Source organism: Esox lucius, chromosome 7 (genome assembly GCF_011004845.1).
Source record: "Esox lucius isolate fEsoLuc1 chromosome 7, fEsoLuc1.pri, whole genome shotgun sequence".
In the NCBI taxonomy this organism is placed as follows: domain Eukaryota; kingdom Metazoa; phylum Chordata; class Actinopteri; order Esociformes; family Esocidae; genus Esox; species Esox lucius.
Window position 1 is genome coordinate 47043715 of NC_047575.1, and position 23289 is coordinate 47067003.

The window sequence follows — 23289 nt, forward strand, 5'->3', positions numbered from 1 at the left end:
TGGAGTCATAGATTTAGTGCATTTACATTAAGACAGCTAGCTGGAAATAAGATGCGACAAGGTGGTAGTAGTGAGTACACCCTTTTCCAGTGCATTTTGATTGCACTACTGCTGCAGGATATTCAAAAGAGCTATTAAACAATTTAATGTGTGGTAATTGCCACAGACTTATTCCCTTTGTGCCACCGGCCAGGATGAAGTATTTGGGAAACAAGATGTCTATTTTTGGATTGGTTTCAGGGAGCTGTGCCAAAAACAGTCTCCAGTCTAGACAAGACAAGGACCGCTTCACCATACTGCAGTTCTTTGCACAAATGTCTCACCCTCCGCAATTTACCACAAATTTGCGGTTGTAGCTAAATACATTACCAATGTATGCATTTTAGTAACTGAATAGTATGTGTATCTAAAATATTCTATAGGTAAGAGTGAACCACACTATCAGTCATACAATGCACACATGGAAACAAGTCGATGTAATTCACAGTACTATTAGTCAAAGGTGCCAAGTAATTTTGGTAATCTCGTTTCGAGGCCCCCCCTGGGTACGGGGTTACTCCAGGAAGATGCTGATCAGACCGACTGAGACCACTGAGTATTGGAGACCGGAGAATATACTGTCTCCGCCCATATTTCGTTTTGTCATCTCGCGTCTCGCGATAGAAAACCTAAAGCCACGGAAACAACATGGCGGAAGGTATGTGATAGATTTTTGAATATTTATACGCCCTTTATTAGATGCGAATAAATGTATTGCCAGAGTCACTGAATGATTATGCTATATTTCAGCTTATTTGGATTTGCAGCGCAATAAGACGTAAACAAGTGTCTTGCATCCGTCTAGTGCCGTTAGAAGTCAATTTCGCAGTTTGCTAGTCAGGTGGTGTTGCTGACCAGTGGTGGTGTGGGTTGGGCGGAGAAGGCGGCTAACGTTAACTACTCTATAGGCACTTGTTAGGTAATTCGCCGGGTGGTTGAACGTAATGAGCTGTATTGGTAGCAAAAGAAAACATAATTTGCGAACACAGAATGCATAACAAAGGTGATTATACACTTGTTGGCCTTTTTCGTCGATGTGGTTACTTCTCTAGCTTGCTGACGTTAGCGACTTTGCAAATTATCAAAATGACGAGGTCATTTTTTATTATGAGAATAACGGTACAATAATAATGTGTAGCGTTTCTGTCTACAGTGTAGTCTAAATACAGATTAAACATGGTAACCAAATGTACAATTGCTTTTATGTACAGTAGTACTGTAAACTGGTTTTCTTGCGGTTAGCTAGCTAGTTAGAATACCTAAACGGACAGGGTTTTGGTTGGAGCTATTGGTGATAGGGCAGTTTACCTTGAGTGAATATTAAATTGGTTACTCTGCAAATTATTTGCATTTTCTGTCCAATTACAATATTTTTTTACATTCAGCCTCTGCAGTGAATTAGCAGTCATGTATTTAACAACTCACTTTATTGAAGTTAAGGACCGAGGTTTGTCAGAATGTGGCTCCGATGTAACATACAATAGTTTTTATTAAAAACATTTTGGTGCTGAAATGAGTATTTTTTTTATATAAAACCGAAATGCTGTGTGACGTCGGAGTTGCAGTGTGCATATAAGAGCTAGTCAACTCTACTTCCTAAAGGCTACATGCTTAGTTACAGTACGTCTTCAGAACAACTCAAGTCAATAGTTTTTCACCAGTTAGATTGTATAAACTTTTTTTATTTTAAATATGTCTGAAGGTGCTCGGTTCAATGTAATATGCTTTAAACATTCAAAGCATTGGCAGTTAAAATGAATGGAACATTATGAATGAAGTGTACAGGTTGCACTTTGTAATTTATATCTATGTTGTTTGGTTGTGGCTCCAGTTTTTCGTTTAACAGCTCATCTTATCTCCCTGTTGCAGCAGCGATCCTTTCCTGTCTGTTGATCAGGTGGTTCTGGCTTTCAACCCTTTGCCAGCCACCTAGATTTAACCATGAAGTGAATGCAATGTGCTGAGTCAGCATTCCCTCTTTACTGAAACTTAGGAAGAAAAGGGAAGGAAATGTGGGAGGGGAGTTATGTGCAACCCTGTTATGATTGGCCTTCGACTCATCTTCAGCCCTAATCTGAAACAACCATGGCCTGTTATACAGGCAGGAAGCTGCCTTGCAAAAATGGGCTTCATTGTAGCAATACATAGGCTAGCTGATCTTTGGGTTCCTGTTACAAGACAAAATGAGATTACTTGTTGTCACAGCCCAGTTCTACATCAAGTTCTCTCTTTCCATTTGCTATCACAGCACTGATTATACCTGTTGTATATGAACAAATCAGTGCTGTGGGAGTGCTCATCGCCACTGCTCCCACCAATAGACATAGCTCTTTACCCAATTCTCTCACCTTCTGCCTGACACCCCATCTCTCCCTCCCTCCCTAGGGACAGAGGAGGTGGCCAAGTTGCAGAAGCATCTAGCCCTGCTGAGGCAGGAGTATGTGAAGATGCAGCAGAAGCTGGCTGATACGGAGAGGCGCTGTGCCGTGCTGGCTGCTCAGGCCTCCGGCCAGGGCTCGGCCGGAGCCAGGGCGGGAGACACGTTCATCAGCCGCCTGCTGGACATCGTGGCCGAACTCTACCTGCAGGAGCAGTACAGGTACGGAGCTGGGATCCCACGTGCGTACAGCCGCTGTTAGTTAGACCACCTGCATTACATTTTTTTTGTAATTATAATTTTCTTTTACTTGATGTGATAGTCATTGTACTGTTGGATGGCATCCACCGATGAATTATTTCTCGTAGAGAATACCCCAAGGTCGTAGACTCTGTGATTAACAGCTGTCCACAGACATGTTGGGAAGCGCATGCAATGCCGAGTTCTGTAGCGACGAGTGAGTATGGACTGTGCTCTCTCTCTCCCACTGATGTCGTGACTGTAGCGACCTGAAGTTGATTGTCGGAGGGCAGACGATCAACGCTCACAAGTTTGTCCTGGCCGCTCGCAGCGATGCCTGGAGCCTGGCCAGCCTGGCGTCTACTTCAGAACTGGACCTGTCAGGTGAGTTTCCCTCCTGGCTGTCGCCGTCACAACGCCCCAGAATGTAGCCGGAGATGAAGTACGAGTCCACCGTTTATTTCACCCGTCTCCATCAAAGGCAACTCACCGAAAGTGGAGCTGCCGTTTAGTAAATGTTTCCTTCACACTGGGTCGTTGACGCTGTCGTTTCCCCCATTCTGGGTGTTGTAGATGCCAAGCCGGAGGTTGCCATGGCGATGCTGCGCTGGGCCTACACAGACAATCTGGAGCTCAGCGAGGACGACGCCTTCCTCATTGAGCTGATGAAGCTGGCCAACCGCTTCCAACTGCAGCTGCTCCGGGAGAGGTAGGCTGCCGGACACACGCAGTCCGGTTTTTATTTTAGTTTTTTCTTTCCAGGATTAGTGCAAGGACCAAGGAGAAATTAGCGTTGGTGGTCTTGTTCAGGGACTAACGTTGCCGGCTCTTGGGGTTTGATCTAGCAACCTTTCGGTTATTGGTTAGATTATCTTACCGGAAAGACACCGGTTGCAACAGTTGGGCTACATTAATTAATTGATTATATAGATCATATACAGTAATAAGTATGAATCATTTAACAAATAATATTACCAAAAGGCTGGGATATTGGGCAACGTTTTTGTGTTGGGAATAAGTTTTAGATGGTGTCAGCATTTTTCATTCTTTTAGAAAGTCACCAGAACTTTATATATGTATTATACAGAAATACGGTGTAGTGTTTTAATGTTTTAAATTACTATTGTAGCTGGAAACCGCTCATTTTTAAAATTGGAATATCTACATAGGCGTACAGAGGCCCATTATCAGCAACCATCAGTCTTGTGTTCCAATGGTACTTTGATTGCTAATCCAAGTTTATCATTTTAAAAGGTACATTTATCATTCGAAAACCCTTTTTTGCGGTTGTTAGCACAGCTGAAAATTGTTGTGCTGATTTAAAGAAGAAATAAACTGGCATTTAGACTGAGTATCTGGAGCATCATCAATTGTGGGTTTAATTACAGGCTCAAAATATCCAGAAACAAATAACTAACTTCTGAAACTTGTCAGTCTATTTTTAATTTAAGAAATTAAGGCTTATTCCATATGAGAAATTGCCAAGAAACTGAAAAACCTTGTACCACGCTGTGTACTACTCCCTTCACAGGACAGCGTAAACTGGCTTTAACTAGAATGGAAAGATGAGTGGGAGGAACTGGTGCCCAACTGAGCAAGATGTCAAATGCATTAGATTTTCTAGTTTGAGAAACAGATGCCTTGCAGGTCCTCAACTGGCAGCTTCATTAAATAATTGCAAAGAAAAAGCCATATCTTAGACTGGCCAATAAAAAGAAAAGTTTTAAAGTGGTGCAAAAAAAGACAGACGCTGGACAGAGGAAGATTGGAAAAACATGTTATGAACAGACACATCTAAGTTTGAGGTGTTCGGATCACAAAGAAGAACATTGGTCAGACGCAGACCAAATGAAAAGATGCTGGAGGAGGGCTTGACGCCAATCTGTCCGGCTTGGTGGGTGCAACGTGATGGTCTGGGGATGTTTTGTTGGAGGTGAAGTGGGAGATTTGTAGAGGGTTAAAGGGATCTTGAAGAAGAAAGGCCATCACTCCATTTTGCAACGCCATGCCATACCCTGTGGATGGCGCTTGATTGGAGCCAATTTCCTCCTACAACAGGACAGTGACAAAGCACAGGACAATGCCAAACCACAGCTCCAAACTATACACAAATTATTTAGGGAAGAAGCGGTCAGCTGGTATTCTGTCTATAATGGAGTGGCGGATCTCAACCTTATTGAGCTGTTGTGGGAGCAGCTTGACCGTACGTAAGAAGTGGCGATCAAGCTAATCCAATTTGTGGGAGGTGCTTCAGGATGCATGGGGGTTACATCTCTTCAGATTACCTCAACAAATTGACAACTAGAATGCCAAAGGTCTGCGAGGCTGTAATTGCAGCACATGGAGTGTTTTTTGACAAAAGGAAAGTTTGAAGGACATTTTATTATTTCAACTACAAATTATTATTTCTAATCTTGTCAAAGGCTGTTTCCTTTTGCTATATAACTCATTTTATGTATAGCTCCTGAAAAAATTAAGAGTCCACGGCACCTTTTCTTTCCTTTCCAAAAACATTGAGAAGCCAGGTTTTGAGTGAGGAACAGAAGCGTTCAATTTGCAGTGGTCTCTTAATTATAACCCCTCTGTTCTTCTCTCCAAACCGTTTCAACTTTTTTGGAAAGGAAAGAAAAAAGTGCAGTGGTCTCTTAATTTTTTCCGGAGCTGTATGTTTTCATGATGAAGACATCTAAGTGATGCCAAACATTCGAATGGCTGTGTGTGTGTGTGTGTGTGTGTCATATTTTTTTATATAAAGTTCTTGTACTTCCCTATAAGTAATATCATCTCATCCCTCCGAAACCAGACGAAACACTGTGGGTTTGAACACCTTAAGGCACGTGTTCTTTGTGGCTATGACTGCATTGTTCAATGTTACCAAAATAAGGGGATGTCAGATTTCGAAATCACCTCGTGTTCCATTGACATCCAGGCAAATGTAATCTTTAACCTGAAACATTGCCTTCGGTCCCCTGGAAAAGGTGTGAAAAAGGAGTGATGTCATCTGTGAATGTGAGGAACTGCATCCGGTTCTACCAGACGGCTGAGGAGCTGAACGCTACAACCCTCATGAACTACTGTGGAGAGATCATCGCCAGCCACTGGGTCAGTGTTCACTGTCCTTCCAGCTAACGCCTCACTGTTCAACCGACTCTTCAACTGACTGTACAACTGATGCCTCACTGTTCAACCGACTGTCCAACTGATGCCTCACTGTTCAACCGACTGTCCAACTGATGCCTCACTGTTCAACCGACTGTCCAACTGACGCCTCACTGTTCAACCGACTGTCCAACTGACGCCTCACTGTTCAACCGACTGTCCAACTGACGCCTCACTGTTCAACCGACTGTCCAACTGACGCCTCACTGTTCAACCGACTGTCCAACTGACGCCTCACTGTTCAACCGACTGTCCAACTGACGCCTCACTGTTCAACCGACTGTCCAACTGACGCCTCACTGTTCAACCGACTGTCCAACTGACGCCTCACTGTTCAACCGACTGTCCAACTGACGCCTCACTGTTCAACCGACTGTCCAACTGACGCCTCACTGTTCAACAGACTCTTCAACTGACGCCTCACGGTTCTACTGACTGTCCAAGTGACGCCTCACGGTTCTACTGACTGTCCAAGTGACGCCTCACGGTTCTACTGACTGTCCAAGTGACGCCTCACGGTTCTACTGACTGTCCAAGTGACGCCTCACGGTTCTACTGACTGTCCAAGTGACGCCTCACGGTTCTACTGACTGTCCAAGTGACGCCTCACGGTTCTACTGACTGTCCAAGTGACGCCTCACTGTTCAACTGACTGTCCAACTGACGCCTCACTGTTCAACTGACTGTTCACTAGTCAACTGATGTTTCACTGGTCAGCAGGCTGTTATCAGACATACATTGGTGACCCGATTGTTCATCTGTATTTACATTTTGTTCACTTGCTTGGTGATATCAGTTTGTGTTTAAACTGCAATTGCCAGCAAAGACGTCAGGTTACTACAGTATAATGAGATTCAATATATTGTGTCAGGCACTCCTGTGAAGGGCACATTGGTTTCATCTAGGATGTCTTTGCTTGAAGTCGGGTCCCAAGATTTTGGTGAGAGTAAAATACCACTATTTGTTACTAGAAATCCACGCATTATTTAGCAACATTACACTGCATCCTCAGTTATTTGTCGGTTAAGGTGAAATTGGAGGAAACAATTTTTTGTAGGTAAAAAACTAAACTGAGTGGCTAGATTTTTATCTACCTGTCAGTTTGTGGAAAACCAAAGTATTTTATCTAGATAAGGAAGAGTTCAACAGATTTGACTGAAAATACAAAGTAAAAAGGAAGAACAGAAAAACTGCCCCTACTAGGATAATAGCTGCCCCTGCTGCTAATATAAAGTCCTGTAGGAAACACTGGGACCTTGAGTACTTGGGTTTTCTAGTTTACCTGTTTGCATTCCACTTGTAACCCAGGTCTAAATCAGTACCTGATTAGCACCTGACACTAAGTAGGCCTCCTTTGTCAGTGCACGTTACATCTGCTGGCTGCTGCATTCAAAACTGGCAACTTGCATTACAACTGGAAAAACTAGCTCTGAACAGATTTTCCTTTTTTTAATGGTAATCCAACTCCAAATGTCAAGTTGTAACCTCTGGCATCATCCTAGAGCTCAGATTTCCCAACCTGAAGGTCTTAGATGTTTGACTGTGTTCCCAGCTGTCATGAAATCACCACAGGCCTTCTTTGTAATAAAGCCCCCCCCCCCTTGAAATCCTTGTCCATTGTTCAACCTGCTCGTGATTGTCCTTCTATGGTGGGCGTGGCTGGTGGGCGTGGCTTCATTTACATGTAGTTAACGTACATGCAAGCCTAAAGGCAAATGTAAAATTTTTTTTTGTGGACTATTAAACAGGTGCGTAGATCACCCAGTCCTCGCTAAAACCCCTCCCTAAGTCAGAAAATGCGCTAAATGTTTTCATGCGGCACATTATGCGACTATTCCAAATGCACATTTTTGTTTGGTGGTGTTTAAAAAACGACGGGAGAACTGTACTTAACTTGTCTAAAGACATGTTTAAAAAAACAAATAAGAAATCCTTCCGTTCATTTGAGTCCTGTCAACAATCTTGTGGCCAAGTTGTAACCGACAGCCGCACACTCCTGGTACCCCATAGCGGGCCAGTCATCTGTGCTGCGTCCTTGTGTCCATTGTGGTGGTTGCAGACCCCGTCCTTCTGTTCTTGAGACCAGATCTGATGGTATCTCCAGCCAGCCCTCTCTGCATGTCAAGGAGCTGGTGACTTTCACCTAGTAAAACATTCTCTCTCTCAAATTTACATTTATTACTCTGGCCCAAGCTTTTATTAGATGGGGGGAGAGATTTATTTGAATGTGAATACAGTATTGATACCATGAATATCATGGTTTCATTACAGAGAAGGGAAAATATAAATAACATTTTACTTTTCTTTAGTAATTACATCTGTTTGACAGACGTAAAAAACAATATATGTTTCCAAACTGCCACCTTTCTCAACAGGATGATCTGAGGAAAGAGGACTTTAGCACTATGAATGCTCCACTGCTCTACAAGATGATCAAATCTAAAACCGAGTTCCCACTTCACAAGGCCATCAAGGTGGAGAGGGAAGATGTGGTTTTCCTCTTCCTCATCGAGATGGACTCACAGGTGAGTGAGAACTTCAAAGGTTTGCGTTATACCATATGTAGGTGTTATGTTTCAGGGAAAACAAACATCCTGTTCTCTCAGATGGAGCTCAGATCGCAGCACGTTCTTCTGTGGTAAAGTTGCTGTATGTGTTGGGTGTCCAGGGACATGCACTTCTGGTGTTTTTTTTTTAATTATTTATAATTTTTATTTAAAAGGACTTTCTACTCCACAAAGGACAGGTTATTATGTTGACTAGGGGTGTAACAGGTCATGTATTCATAAACCTGAATACATCCAAATAAAAACATTCCCAGAGCGATTGATGGAGTGGTGGATGATGACCCACCCTCTAGCCCAGTTTCATCGGTTGTGAAGGGCCCACACGTCTTGTATTGTCCACATACATAGTTGCCTGGGAAGCTGAATGAGCTGGACAACAGTGGCGACTTGGCACTGGATCTGGCCCTGTCACGCAAACTGGAGAGTATCGCCACAACGCTCGTCAACAACAAGGCAGATGTGGACATGGTGGACCAGAGTGGCTGGAGCCTCTTGCACAAAGCCATCCAAAGAGGTAGGAAGTGCTGGCACACTTGTTTTGTTTTATATAGTTTCATTTCACAGTTATTTAAGCCATTTACTATTAAAGTCCTGGCCCAAAGAATAATGATTGAAAGGCTCATTTACACATGAATACAGTCACTACGTGCAGTGGAATTTACGAATAGGCGTGTGTGCGCACGTGCGTGTGTGGATGGAAGAGGTCACCATAAGAGGTGATGCATATATATGGATCCTGATTCTCCATACCTCCACACTGTTGCACCTCCACACTGTTGCACCTCCACACTGTTGCACCTCCACACTGTTGCTCCTGCACATAACCAGTCGTGGAATTTGGACACCGGACCTCCACCCACCCCTGACTCTCCTCCCTGCAGGTGATGAGTTTGCCTCCACCTTCCTCGTCCGACACTCAGCACAGGTGAATGCCGCTACAGTAGGGGCGGTGGAGACGCCCCTGCACCTGGTGTGCTCCTTCAGCCCCAAGAAGCACTCCGGGGAGGTGATGGGGGGCGTGGCACGCATCGCAGAGGCCCTGCTCAAGACCGGGGCCAACCCGAACATGCAGAACAGCAAGGGCAGGTCGGTCTTACTGAACATGCAGAACAGCAAGGGCAGGTCGGTCTTACTGAACATGCAGAACAGCAAGGGCAGGTCGGTCTTACTGAACATGCAGAACAGCAAGGGCAGGTCGGTCTTACTGAACATGCAGAACAGCAAGGGCAGGTCGGTCTTACTGAACATGCAGAACAGCAAGGGCAGGTCGGTCTTACTGAACATGCAGAACAGCAAGGGCAGGTCGGTCTTACTGAACATGCAGAACAGCAAGGGCAGGTCGGTCTTACTGAACATGCAGAACAGCAAGGGCAGGTCGGTCTTACTGAACATGCAGAACAGCAAGGGCAGGTCGGTCTTACTGAACATGCAGAACAGCAAGGGCAGGTCGGTCTTACTGAACATGCAGAACAGCAAGGGCAGGTCGGTCTTACTGAACATGCAGAACAGCAAGGGCAGGTCGGTCTTACTGAACATGCAGAACAGCAAGGGCAGGTCGGTCTTACTGAACATGCAGAACAGCAAGGGCAGGTCGGTCTTACTGAACATGCAGAATAGCAAGGGCAGGTCGGTCTTACTGAACATGCAGAACAGCAAGGGCAGGTCGGTCTTACTGAACATGCAGAACAGCAAGGGCAGGTCGGTCTTACTGAACATGCAGAACAGCAAGGGCAGGTCGGTCTTACTGAACATGCAGCATCCCCTTGATGTGGTGACCCCCTTCTGGTCTGTTGAGACATGAAATCAGATGAAATAGTCTATTGAAATGCGTGCGCGCCTCTCTGCGTGCGCGCCTCTCTGCGTGCGCGCCTCTCTGCGTGCGCGCCTCTCTGCGTGCGCGCCTCTCTGCGTGCGCGCCTCTCTGCGTGCGCGCCTCTCTGCGTGCGCGCCTGTCGTTGTCCTCATGCTGTTGTTTTCTGTTTCCCCCAGAACTCCCTTACACGAGGCTGTGTTGTCTGGGAATGAGGCTGTGTTCAACCAGCTCCTACTGTGCAAACAGTGAGTTAAAACAACTAAACCTTTTCGAGCAACTGACAACCGCTCGTTGACAACCGCTCGTTGACAACAGCCGGCTTAGTCACCTCTATTACCCAGCATAACACTGTCATCCGTCCTACTTTTCTTCCTTCCCGCCCTACTCAGACTGGACCTGGAGCTGAAGGACCACGAGGGAAGCACCCCTCTGTGGTTGGCCCTGCAGTACATCACCGTGACCTCTGACCCCAACGTGAACCCCTTCGAGGATGATGCGCCGGTGGTGGAGAACGGGACGTCTTTTGATGAGAACAGCTTTGCAGCCCAGCTGATCAAGAGAGGCAGCAACCCAGACGCACCAGACATCGCCTCAGGTACTGTTCAGGAGAAGCCATACTGACCATACCGCTCTCAGGGAACACAGGAAATACGTTGAGGGGAACCTGCAGGAATGTCTGCTTGTGGGGAACCTGCAGGAATGTCTGCTTGTGGGGAACCTGCGGGAATGTCTGCTTGTGGGCAACCTGCGGGAATGTCTGCTTGTGGGGAACCTGCGGGAATGTCTGCTTGTGGGGAACCTGCTGAAATGTCTGGTTCCCTCCCTATTCAGGGAACTGTCTCCTGCAGAGGGCAGCAGGTGCAAACAATGAGGCTGCTGCCCTCTTCCTGGCCACGCACGGGGCAAAGGTCAACCATGTCAACAAATGGGTATGTTACGTCGGACGGCCGGATCACATGACACACCGCAGATCCGCTAGTTCTCCACAAAGGACTTAACAAGCTATCCGGCAGACAATCTTCCAAACACGTTCCTCAACACATTTTCATTTATTGTACTATGGATGATGATGAGCAGCAGTGACTCAGTCTTCTGATCAACTGGCCCACCCACAGGGCGAGACCCCTCTCCACACGGCGTGTCGCAGTGGTCTGGCAGGGCTGACCGCAGAGCTGCTCCAGCAGGGGGCTAACCCAAACCTCCAGACCCAGAAGGCCCTACCCAGCGATGGCCAGGGGGTCTCCTTGCAGAGCCCCCTCCACATGGCCATCGTACACAACCACCCTGACGTGGTCTCCGTCATCCTGGAGCAGAAAGGTGCGTCGGTGGACAGAGCCTTTGTCTTTTTTATTCCAAAAGACTCCTATTAATGACATATGTTGCTGTTGCCTGCAGTTGGGTTGATGAGGCTAAGAGGTCAGAGGACATCTGTGAAATTGGATTTGTTCCCTACGCACCAATCTAGTTTCCTGGTTTTGTTTTCAGCCAATGCTCTTCATGCGACGAACAACCTGCAGATCATCCCAGACTTCAGCCTCAAAGACTCTATGGACCAGACAGTATTGGGCCTGGCCCTCTGGACAGGTAGGCTTCAAATCCTTCACCACGACCAGAACTACAACTACACTAACAACACGACCAGAACCACGACTACACTAACAACACGACCAGAACCACGACTACACTAACAACACGACCAGAACCACGACTACACTAACAACACGACCAGAAACACGACTACACTAACAACACGACCAGAAACACGACTACAATAAAGTAATATCATTTATGCAGCTACTAGCTACGTCAGTCTGAAAGAACTGACCGACAAATGTAGTGTCATGTCCTTGTAGTGAAGGCCTCACTCCTTCACACCTCCCCCTCCTCCTCCTCCAGTCTCACATGCCATGGATAGCGAGACAAGCAGAGGAGGTATGTGCTGTCAAATGCTTCATAGTTGAAATAATCAAGCTTAGCCACTCCACAGACCTAGACAACAGACCTTGTCTACAGACTTAGTCTACAGTTATTCCAGTAGTAGCTCCTCTCCCAGATATATCCAGTTTGAGGTCATACTTCTCACTTGTCCTCCATACTTTGTCCCTTTTCTTCTCGGGTTTCTCTGGCCTGTCCCTCATTAGGTTTGTCTGTGGTTTCTCTGGCCTGTCTCTCATTAGGTTTGTCTGGTTTCTCTGGCATGTCTCATTAGGTCTGTCTGTGGTTTCTCCGGCCGGTCTCATTAAGTCTCTGTGGTTTCTCTGGCCTGTCCCTCAGGAATGCACAACATAGCAGCTCAGCTCCTAGGCTCCGGGGCGTCCATCAATGACACCATGTCTAACGGTCAGACCCTGCTCCACATGGCCATCCAAAGACAGGACAGCAAGAGCGCCCTGTTTCTCCTGGAGCACCAGGCGGACATCAACGTTAGGTAGGACAGAGGTGACGCCACGTACGGAACAGATCTCTCAATTCCTCGCTTTCCCCCGCGTGGAGTTTAACTTGACGTCTGTGGGGGTCTTGATCAACGCAGGACCCAGGAAGGGGAGACCGCACTGCAGCTGGCCATCAGCAACCAGCTCCCCCTGGTGGTGGACGCCATATGCACGCGGGGGGCCGACATGTCCGTGGTGGACGAGAGGGGGCACCCCCCTTTGTGGCTGGCTCTGGAGAATGGCCTGGAGGACATCGCCTCCACACTGGTGAGGTCTGGGAAGAGGAAGAGGCGTGGAGGGGTGGGTGGGGAACAATCCCGTGATGGTTGTTTGTGTGTTTTTATTAGATAGTACCGCATGGAAAGGTAGAAGTTTTGCTACACTAGCAGTAGGATGTTGTGTGTGTGTGTGTGTGTGTAGTTTCTGGGAACTGTAGACCACCCCATGCTGCTGGTCCCTAGTTGTAAGAGGTTGTTTCTGCATCTCTCGTCGCTGCCACTGTTCTGCAGGTCCGACATGGTTGTGATGCCACCAGTTGGAGCTCCGGTCCCTCGGGCTGTCAGCAGACACTCCTCCACAGGGCTGTGGATGAGAACAACGAGGTGACCGCCTGCTTCCTCATCCGAAGGTATGACTGAACGCACACTCGTGCCCCTTTTATCCAATGAACACATTGCCAAAACAGAGGGACGGGCCTTGCTTTGCTGAAGCCTTCATCCCTGGGTGCCTCAACTCATTTCTGCCTGGGCTCAACACCAATTAGACTCATCCCTTTGTATTGCAAGTTCACAGCCTTCTGCAATCTGAGTCACCTTGGCCACACCTTCTAACACCCTGATTCATCATTGGGCTAACGGCTCCACGACTGTCATCTACAGGTCTATTTACTCACTGTGTTTGAACTTTCCTGGCACTACCATGGGAAGAAGTTTGTAGTCAGATTTTCAGTGGCTGTTCTGCTGAAATTTCAGTCTTTCACACAGTCACCTGGAACGTTTGGTACATTCTTACACCTGCCCACCAAGTTTCTGCCCAATTTTTTTGCTGGAAGAGGAATTATTCGCTATTCCATTTGAGTCAATCCAGTTGAGAAATCCATCTTGGTTTGAAAAGCATCAGCAACAGGAGGTGGTCTCAGTTGCCATAGGCCCCATACAAAGGTAGCTCGGTAGTTACTTAATGTGATCTCAGCCTCGTCGACATAGTCACTTCATCATGGCGTCTACCTTGTGTGAGGGGTCTTTCTAATGTTGGTTTGACCAGGACACGGAAGACTCAACACTTAGTAATCTGACATGTAGCTTTATTTTCAGGCATGAGTTACAATCAAAATCAAATGCTGATGTGCAAAGTTTTCCCTTTCAGTAGTTCAGCACATGCTGCTATGTCGTCTTTAACGCTGTAGTCTCTCTACTGTCGCCTCTTGGTGTAGTGCTAGCGGAGATGTTTCTGTCCAGTGTAACCATCCACCTGTCTCTGTCCTCTGTAGTGGCTGTGATGTAAACAGCCCTCGGCGTCCTGGCCCCAACGGTGAGGGTGACGAGGAGGCCCGGGATGGACAGTCCCCCCTTCACCTGGCGGCCAGCTGGGGACTGGAAGAGGTGGTGCAGTGCCTTCTGGAGTTTGGGGCCAATGTCAACACACAGGTAGGCTTCACGAGCCTGGGCCTGGTACCCCTTCTGGACCTTACCGACAGGCTGTCTACAACTCACCTGGCTACCCAGACTTCCACCAAACGCTACGCCACATTAAGAGTAATGTTGTTCTTCTTTGCTACGAGTCTAGATATTAAAATGTCTAAAAACCTTCAGAAAAACACCTACTCTGGTCCCAGAACACGCGTTCATGAAGCAGCGGTTTGAGAATGTTATTGGCTTTGATACCCTGATTGGTTAGAGACAATCCAGTCCTTGATTAGTCGTTCACGAATGACGGCCCTCGTCCCCACAGTCGTCTTCACTAAAGCCAGATTCCGGATTAAGTGTGTGGCGAACGACAGGGCAGCGTTAGGATCCAGCGTCAGTCGTCAGGCTAGTCCACGAGTGCATTGCAGAACGCCCAGCCAGTGAGCCTTTCAGAGGGCTGGTCTAACTGCGCGAGGGACCTCTCCCGTCCTAGCCTGTTCAGTGTGGCTAACGCTAAGCTGTGTCTTTACCCAGGACGCTGAGGGCCGGGCTCCCATTCACGTTGCCATTAGCAACCAGCACAACGTCATCATCCAGCTGCTCATCTCCCACCCGGACATCCGCCTGAACGTCCGTGACCGCCAGGGCATGACCCCCTTCGCCTGCGCCATGACGCACAAGAACAACAAGGCTGCAGAGGCCATCCTGAAGAGAGAGCCCGGGGCGGCAGAGCAGGTGAGGGCCTCCTTTGGCCCTCTCGCCACACCGTAGTCAATGGAGGTGACACTGTGTATATGTTATGAATCTTTCCCACATCTTTTTACTGTCCTCTCAGGTGGACAACAAAGGGCGTAACTTCCTGCACGTGGCGGTGCAGAACTCTGACATCGAGAGTGTTCTGTTCCTGATCAGCGTCCAGGCCAATGTGAACTCCCGGGTACAGGACTCCGCGAAGCAGACCCCGCTGCACCTGGCTGTCCAGGCTGGCTCAGAGATCATTGTCCGCAACCTGGTAACGATAACCCAGCTACTACGTGCTCTGAAGCTAAACAGCTCGTATCTAGTGAATAGATAATTATGCTGTTGTTCTAGAAAGCAGTCTGTTGGCTTTGCTTTGACAAATCTAACCCAGCGGAGCTGAGCAGCTTTCTAATTACACTCTCTAGTGGGAATAGATAAACAGTCTTTGATGTTGTTAGTAACCACATTAATATGCAGTAAGGAGAGACAAAACTAAACTGAATAGGAGCGACAACCTGGGATTAAACGGGCGAGGGTGTGTTTCTGACTCCCGTACCGTGTCGTCCGTAGCTGCTGGCTGGGGCCAAAGTCAATGAGCTGACCAAACATCGGCAGACGGCTCTCCACCTGGCTGCACAACAGGACCTGGCCACCATCTGCTCTGTGCTGCTGGAGAACGGGGTGGACTTCTCTGCTGTGGATGAGAACGGCAACAACGGTACTGAGCCGTAATGTTAGACCGGGCTGTTTCAGCCACAACGACGGGACTTAGCCGTAATGTTAGACCGGGCTGTTTCAGCCACAACGACGGGACTGAGCCGTAATGTTAGACCGGGCTGTTTCAGCCACAACGACGGGACTGAGCCGTAATGTTAGACCGGGCTGTTTCAGCCACAACGACGGGACTGAGCCGTAATGTTAGACCGGGCTGTTTCAGCCACAACGACGGGACTGAGCCGTAATGTTAGACCGGGCTGTTTCAGCCACAACGACGGGACTGAGCCGTAATGTTAGACCGGGCTGTTTCAGCCACAACGACGGAACTGAGGTGTAATGTTAGACCGGGCTGTTTCAGCCACAATGACAGATTGTTTCCAGATTGTGTTATCTCTGTGGGGGGGGAGCCCATGTTTACCGTTAATCTTTTATGGCACTTGGCTAACAAATGGGAGCCTTTTCAGGTGAGGCATCATATCCAGAGAGTGTGCTTGTCCACCAAGCTGCGTGACTCAGAAATGAGAGAGATGCTTTGGCTTACCTGCAGACTTCTGCAACACTGCCTTCTTTCTTCTGTCCTGTAATCTTGTCTTTCTGTTTTGTCCATCCTTAGCCCTGCACCTGGCAGTAATGCAGGGTCGCCTTAACAATGTGCGAGCCCTTCTCACAGAGTCCAACATCGATGCCGAGGCCTTCAATCTCAGGTACGCTCCTCCAGCCATGTCTTTTAAGGGCCATTACGGAGGTTTGCTGGGGGTTTTCCACTGAGCATTTGTTTGATTCGCAGGGGCCAGTCACCAATGCACGTCCTGGGACAGTACGGAAAAGAGAACGCGGCAGCCATCTTTGAGCTGTTCTTGGAGTGCATGCCGGAGTACCCATTGGACAAACCAGACAATGAAGGGAACACTGGTAGGATGACGAGCAGGGGGCTGAAACAGTGTCTCCTTGGCTCCTTGGCGTTATATATTTATACCCATTCTACAACAGAAGTGTCTGGGAACTCATCCTCTTTGACTGTTCATATAGAATTGTAGAATGCTAACAGTGGCCAGTTTCTTGGGTTCCATTATTTCAAAAACTGCTGCCACCCCATGACTTTAAACACACGACAGTCGTCCTGGGGTTTGCAGAGAAATAGTGTGAAACAAAAACGTCCAGCCACAAAGTGGACACTAAACGGGAGGGTCCTGGAAGTCTAGCGACTAATGTCAAGCGTGTCCTGCTCCTCAGTACTGCTGCTGGCGTACATGAAGGGCAATGCCAACCTATGTCGAGCCATAGTGAGGTCTGGTGCCCGCATGGGCCTCAACAACCACCAGGGAATCAACATCTTCAACTACCAAGTAGCCACCAAGCAGCTACTCTTCCGACTCCTAGGTGAGATGTGCGCTGGGGTAACCCTGATGTTCATCAGTTCAGTCCCAGTCAACATTAGTTCACCTGCTTTGTCATATCAGTAATGCGTAAAACTGTTTACATTTTAAATGTCCTATGCTGCCCCTTTTGTTAGCGCAAACACAAACATTTTACTTCTGAAAGTTGCAGTTACCATGCTCATTGGTCAGTGTGTTTTAAATGTCTATGAGGATGGGGAGCTATTTTGACTGTATTCCGTGTGTTTTAGATATGTTGTCCAAAGAACCCCCTTGGTGTGATGGATCAAACTGTTATGAATGTGCAGCCAAGTTTGGAGTCACCACAAGGAAACATCACTGGTAAGACCTAAAAGAGATTTCTTAACAGCTTCAGAACTACCAAGTGAAGTTGGTAATTCCACCTAATACGTTCTGTTTCTGACCGTTATATTTGAACTCACCAAACATTCTGTTTCCCTGGTCCTTTGCCCCCCCCCCCCCAGTCGCCACTGTGGCCGGTTGCTCTGCCACAAGTGTTCTATAAAGGAGATCCCCATCATTAAGTTTGACCTGAACAGGCCTGTGCGGGTGTGTGATATCTGCTTTGACGTGCTGACTCTGGGCGGAGTGTCCTGCTAATGGGACGGGTGGCCTGCTTTCATCTCTTGATGTTCCCGTTAACGCGGCTGTGCCCAGCTCATCACCCTGGCACTGTGGTCTGGGCAACATTGGAGAGAGGAGGGCGGTGTGGCTGTGAAAACCAGGTTTACCCTCATGGAACGTTATCTGACAAGAGCTACGAACAAACCACAACTTCTGTACAATTCATTCCAGTCTATACACAAATGTTAGTGTTCTGGCAGGACTTACCAAGTACACTTTTTTTCTTTTAAAGAAATTGTTAAATCAGAGTAAATGAAACGCTATCTTCCTGGCTCAGTGACTCCTGGGTTTGGCCAGTTGGAGGGAGTGAGGGCAGACGTTATTTAGATTGTTTTATCGGACTACTGGTCGTGTTGTTGTCATTATTTGACCTCAATGATGATTTATCAAGTGTTTAAAGGTCTCATGAGAATTATACCTTTAAACGGAGATTAAAGAATCTCCGTTGGGAGCCTGAGAACAAATGGACAATGTTTCTCCAGCAGCTGTCAGTCACTGGCCATCTCTTGGGCTAAACCAGTTAACACATTGCGCTGCTGAGACATCCAACCTCACAAAGTCCCCACCATCTCCTGCCCCCCTGGTCCCAATAATCTGCACTTTCTCAGAGTGGGCAATGGTTTACTTTCCATCATGGATTCAAAAGGACTGCTTTAAAAATGCACACTTGGTGGGAAGTATTATTACTGGGACGCAGAGTTGGCCTTCATCTCTCTTCCACGTCTGTATATTTAAGCTGATCGTTGCTTCTTTCCCCTCATTTTTCATTCATTGTGACAGTTGGCTTCGGTGTCTGTTTCTTTTAACGATCTATAGACCGATTAGTTGCATTTTAAGGTAATAAAGGGCTGCATTTACACAGGCACTTTACGAAGTGCAACAGATTATACACTATCATTTATCCAGGCTGATTTGATTGGTTAAAGCAGTTTCCCAATCCTGAATTGGGCATCAATGGGCTGAAGAATGCCAGAATATCAGAATTTGACTGCCTTTCTAATTGTTGCCTGCAACGCCGATCATTGGTTTTGTAGGGACTACAGCTTTTCCACACGCTACAAATAAATTCAATCAGTTCTAGTTTTTTCCCCTCTCATTAAAATGCTCATAACACTAATCTGGTAGCTAACACTTCATTAAATCTGTTACATGTTTAGGAAGCTAGTGGTCTGCTTCTTAAAAATCAAAAAGGGGATTATGTTCACCTGATTGAAACTGAACTGCATAAAACAACCAAAACAGCATTTTTAGACCACACGTTCAAAGTCTATCTCAACAGTCCAGTGTGACCGGTTAGTCCCAAATAGTCGCTCTGAAATGATACTTAGCGCCGAAATGTCTATTATGCTATGCATGTCATCTCAATTGTAGCCTATACATTTTTATCGTAATCATTGTGAATTTTGTCCCCAGATCACCAAAGTGTACATTCCATAATACTGTCGTATCGGGTGGCTTGTTGTTATATGTAACACGCTCCAATTGGGGTTGCCTCAAATCAAGTGTGGTCTTGAACTACCAGGCGTGTTTCCCAGATCCAGATTATGGCGGGTGCCTTCTAGTCCGGAACCAGGCCAGTTAATCTCTGTCCAGGAAACCAACTTGTTTTATGCTTCTTGATTTCAGAACCTAACCAGGTGCACTTTATCAAGATTGTGACATTTCTGATCATTATAGGAGAGAATGTGAGAGGTGGTTGTGGGAGCTGATCCAATCAGTAGTCCAGTCTAGGCATTGTTAAATTGTACAGATAAATGTATAATATTTTTGACCACTACAACTGTTTTGTACTTAATGCAGTTTGTGCTTTTTTTGTAATTGTGAAAAAAATGAAATCTTTGCCTCTGTTAATCTTTTATGCACATTGTATCTGTATGCTCAGATATCTAGGCCGTCTCTTCCTTGCGTATAATTTTAGAGACGGGGGGACGACTTTACATAAAGGTCATGAAAATAACAACTCGTGTTTTCGCTCTGTACTTTTCACAAGTATTCAAGACTGTTTCAGATTCATTTTATCTTCACCACATCCTATCAATCATCAGTTGTAAACAAATGCTAAACATGTACTGTAAGAAACAAAGGCTTTTCCATGTAGTTTATATACCGATACAGTAATGAACATGTCCCTTTTATTCCTATTTCCAAATAAGTCATTTATTCTCAAGTATTTGTCCCCCCCCCCCCCCCCCAATTCTGTGAATTCCAATTCATGTTTATGGTCTTGCCTCATGGTAGCAACCACCAGCACACTCAGCTGGGTGGAAGATAGAGACACATCCTCCCATGAACATTTCCTGGCAATCACTTCTTCATCACACACTGCTGCCTCAACCAGGAACTTCTTGCCAGAAACGTATCTTGGAGAACACATTCACCAGCCAACAATCACAAATGAGCTCACAACAAAACAGTGACCATTCCACGGCCCCAGGAAAGTCCTTGACTTTAAAAGTATATTGAGTTCAGTGCTTGTGTGAGGGGCCCAGCCTTTGAAGACCGGCCTTTTTACTCATCTGAACCCTAAGCCTTCTACTCTGTGACCGGACACGACTCTGCATAAGGAGGGCAGCCCTCGTACTCCCTGATGTTGACATTTTCCAATCTGGAGGAGTTCTGGACACAGACGCAGCGAGAGCGGCCTGATCCAGGGGAGAAGAGCTTCCTCGGTACACCGGCCCAGTCTCTCTGCACTCCCCCACTAAAGAGAGACGGGAACAAGGGAGATGAGTCATGTCAGAGCATGCTTAAAACCACAGGAGAGAGCTTTGATTAGAGTTTTGCAAATGGAACCAAGATTTGTGTGAAAACCAGGTTAATGGTCATCCTTCTGGAATTTGGCACAATGTTTTTGTGTGTACTGTTCATAGAACTAATTTTAGTGTTTTAGCGTTGTGAAAAACAAATAAGAGGCGACCAGAAATGTTGTTTATGCTTGAAGTGAGCACCCTCTATGGTCCAAACGGCAGCTTGGAAGTTAGGATCTGCACAGATTAATGCACTAAGGATAAATTGTGACTGGGTTACTGACTAATCTATGAACAATAATGAGTGGTTACAATGCAGGTTGATTTGTAGACCAGAGAGGTCAGCTGCGATGTTGAACAAGTCCAATGTTTCAGGACCTCTTGGTGGAGCACCAGACCCGGCCGTTCCTGGCGGAGCTCCACTCTGAGTTGCAGGCTGGGAGATTCTGGTTCTCAGCTTTGGCTTGGTCTTTCAGCCTCTTGCCTTCCTCCAGAACTGCCTCCACCTTCAGCAGGGCCTCAGTGGGCTCACCACTCTCACCGTAGAACCGACCCACTAGTCTGCCTGCGGTGTTGAAGGGGAGAATTCAGTGTCAGACACTCATTATCTGATCGAGGTTCTCTGTACTTTCCCCTGGGCCTACGTGACGGCATGTAATCCAGTACAATGCAATTGTCTGTGTGTTTGATTTCTCATGTCTGATGTGTTGAACAAGCCTGGCTACAAGCTGTTGAACTCAATAAAAAGAAGTGGGCTAGAAAGCATCCCAAGGAATGGTATGCATTTGGGTTTAGGTGGGACGGAGGTCTGACTACTACAGACTCTTTTGGTCATTTTCTTTTCAAATACAACCACAGGCCATTTTCTTGTTTCTGCTGCTCAAAGACAAGCCTTTTATTTATTTTTTTACTTCATATACACCTCATTTCTCCTTCACTGGCTCTCGTCCACTGGGTTTTGAGACGACAAGGAGAGGCCATGCCAAGTGCATCACAGAAACACGTCGAAGGAGTCGGCTGGACGGAGAAACCAACTTGCACCCACACTGAAACCAGTCCAGTCATTTCAGACATTCCCCTGATCAAACAGAATGGACCACGCTTGGGGGTTGTCACGTGGCCCAGCCCTGATACTTACCCACAGGCCTGTAATCCTTGTGATAGAAGGCGAGCCAGTCATACAGGGCCACAACCTGTGCAGGGGACAGTCCAGACACGTCATCAGTCAGGCCAGGGTCTGTGAAGTCCCCAGTTACAAAGGCCAGAGTTGCATCTTTACCTTAATAGGGGACATGAAAAACAGCAGGAGATACAAGTTTCACTTTCAGTGTGACTTACTTTGAAGTGTATAAATTGCTGTATTATTTAAAGGATTACAGCCAAAAGACAGCTACTGAGGCCACGAGCTAAAAGACAAGAATGAAATCACCTGCAAAGAAATGATAACCACCGCCAGGTCCATAGTGCTTCATGCCCTTTTCTACATCAAACACCTGTCCTAGAATAGCCAGGTAAAGGCCCCTGCTGTTCTCGTCTCCATTGTACAGTGATAACTCGTCTTTAGTTATGAGCCGCGGAGGTGGGACCGTCGATGAAGTTGTATTGATGGCGATGTGGACCCAGTCTTGTTGCAGTATTAGTATTGCCACTAGTACAAAAATAAACGAAATCACAAACCCTATCATTATGCAAACGCTTTGCAGATTTCACCTGCAGTTACGTATTGTCAATGAATTAACATCACTGGGATACTTGCCGATTATTTTGATTTGTTTTTCCGGGTATTCAGTAAGCGTTTCATCCACAGCGCATGCTCACACCGAAGAAGGTTAGGCTGCGTTCAATTGTTTCTTAACTTTTGGAAACCGTGCTGTACCAACCAAACCGTTCGTTGTCAGCGTGTTCATTGGGGTTCATTGTCCATTAAATACGCCACATTGCTTTATGACACCGTGTCACCCACATCAAACAGAAGTAAACATACATCAAAGCTTTTTCAAGGATGCTTTCTGGAAATGTATTAATTTATCATTTCCCATTATTTTCCCAGATGACTTAGAACACATTTACAGAAACGACTGTAATGAATTAGACAAATGGTTAGGAGGTAGCTCTGCACATAGACATAATGTCTATGGCTATGCAGATCACTTGTGCATGAAACCATGGCTAACACTTGTATGGGTGAAATTTTACTTACTGACTGCTCTATAAATGATGTGTTGTTATTTAGTTAGGCTTTGTAGTTATTTTGGATAGGATTTCATAATTGTTCAGAAGACGGTAGGATTTCATAATTTTTCAGAAAATGGGCAGGGACTGCTGTTCTGGCATCAAGTGTAAGTTGAATGAAGTGCCAGCCATGTTAAAGAACAGTTTGACTGGGCTAAATAGAAACTCATTGGACAAGGACAATCCCAGAGATGGCAGAGCAAAGATCCTGGGTAGGAATGTGAAGTTTAAACATGAAGGTAGGCAGGGGCAGTAACCCTTGCTGCTCTGTAGGCAAGTACGACTGCTTTCTAGTGGATGTGCACTTGAGCTGGAAGCTAGAGGAGTGTCAAACACTCCTGGCAAGTTTGTGAAGGCAGAAAAACTCTCTCCAAGGTCTTCCACTGGCATATTTTGATAAAACGTAAATGCCTGAAATGTACATGGTCAACACTTTGGAGATACGCAAGTGTATTTCTTCAGTTATGAGATGACTGAGGGTGCATTTTTGCCAGACCGCATAAGCGGAGGAGTGAAAGTGAAGAGCGGCCAAGAACAGCAAATGTCTCTTAGGGAGTGAGTGAGTGACATCGTGACCCA

At 46.5% G+C, this 23289-nt stretch overlaps 2 protein-coding genes across 4 annotated transcripts; one reads left to right on the forward strand and one right to left on the reverse strand.

The window, feature by feature from the left end:
- The first annotated feature begins 655 nt into the window (after positions 1–655).
- Positions 656–19566, forward strand: ankfy1 (ankyrin repeat and FYVE domain containing 1). Of its 3 annotated transcripts, none has more exons than XM_010897032.5 (26): positions 656–697; positions 2425–2638; positions 2922–3040; positions 3230–3365; positions 5635–5758; positions 8191–8340; positions 8731–8896; positions 9264–9468; positions 10372–10440; positions 10585–10790; positions 11027–11124; positions 11311–11512; positions 11681–11779; positions 12092–12127; positions 12470–12623; positions 12726–12894; positions 13137–13255; positions 14117–14273; positions 14787–14987; positions 15088–15264; positions 15564–15711; positions 16324–16414; positions 16498–16622; positions 16944–17090; positions 17338–17428; positions 17572–19566. In XM_010897032.5, the coding sequence occupies exons 1-26, from the start codon at positions 688–690 to the stop codon at positions 17705–17707; spliced, it is 3549 nt and encodes a 1182-aa protein (XP_010895334.1). In that variant the 5' UTR covers positions 656–687; the 3' UTR covers positions 17708–19566. The 3 variants fall into 3 exon arrangements, with proteins under 3 accessions (XP_010895334.1, XP_010895333.1, XP_010895335.1); XM_010897031.5 differs by lacking the exon at positions 656–697 and adding an exon at positions 732–1042; XM_010897033.5 differs by lacking the exons at positions 656–697; positions 12092–12127 and adding an exon at positions 733–1042.
- A 360-nt stretch (positions 19567–19926) lies between these two features.
- On the reverse strand, positions 19927–22346 carry LOC105025953 (neuferricin). Its single transcript, XM_010897034.5, has 4 exons — positions 21908–22346; positions 21617–21757; positions 20857–21043; positions 19927–20432 (listed from the first exon to the last, which is right to left on the reverse strand). The coding sequence occupies exons 1-4, from the start codon at positions 22161–22163 to the stop codon at positions 20264–20266; spliced, it is 753 nt and encodes a 250-aa protein (XP_010895336.2). The 5' UTR covers positions 22164–22346; the 3' UTR covers positions 19927–20263.
- Positions 22347–23289: the final 943 nt, after the last annotated feature.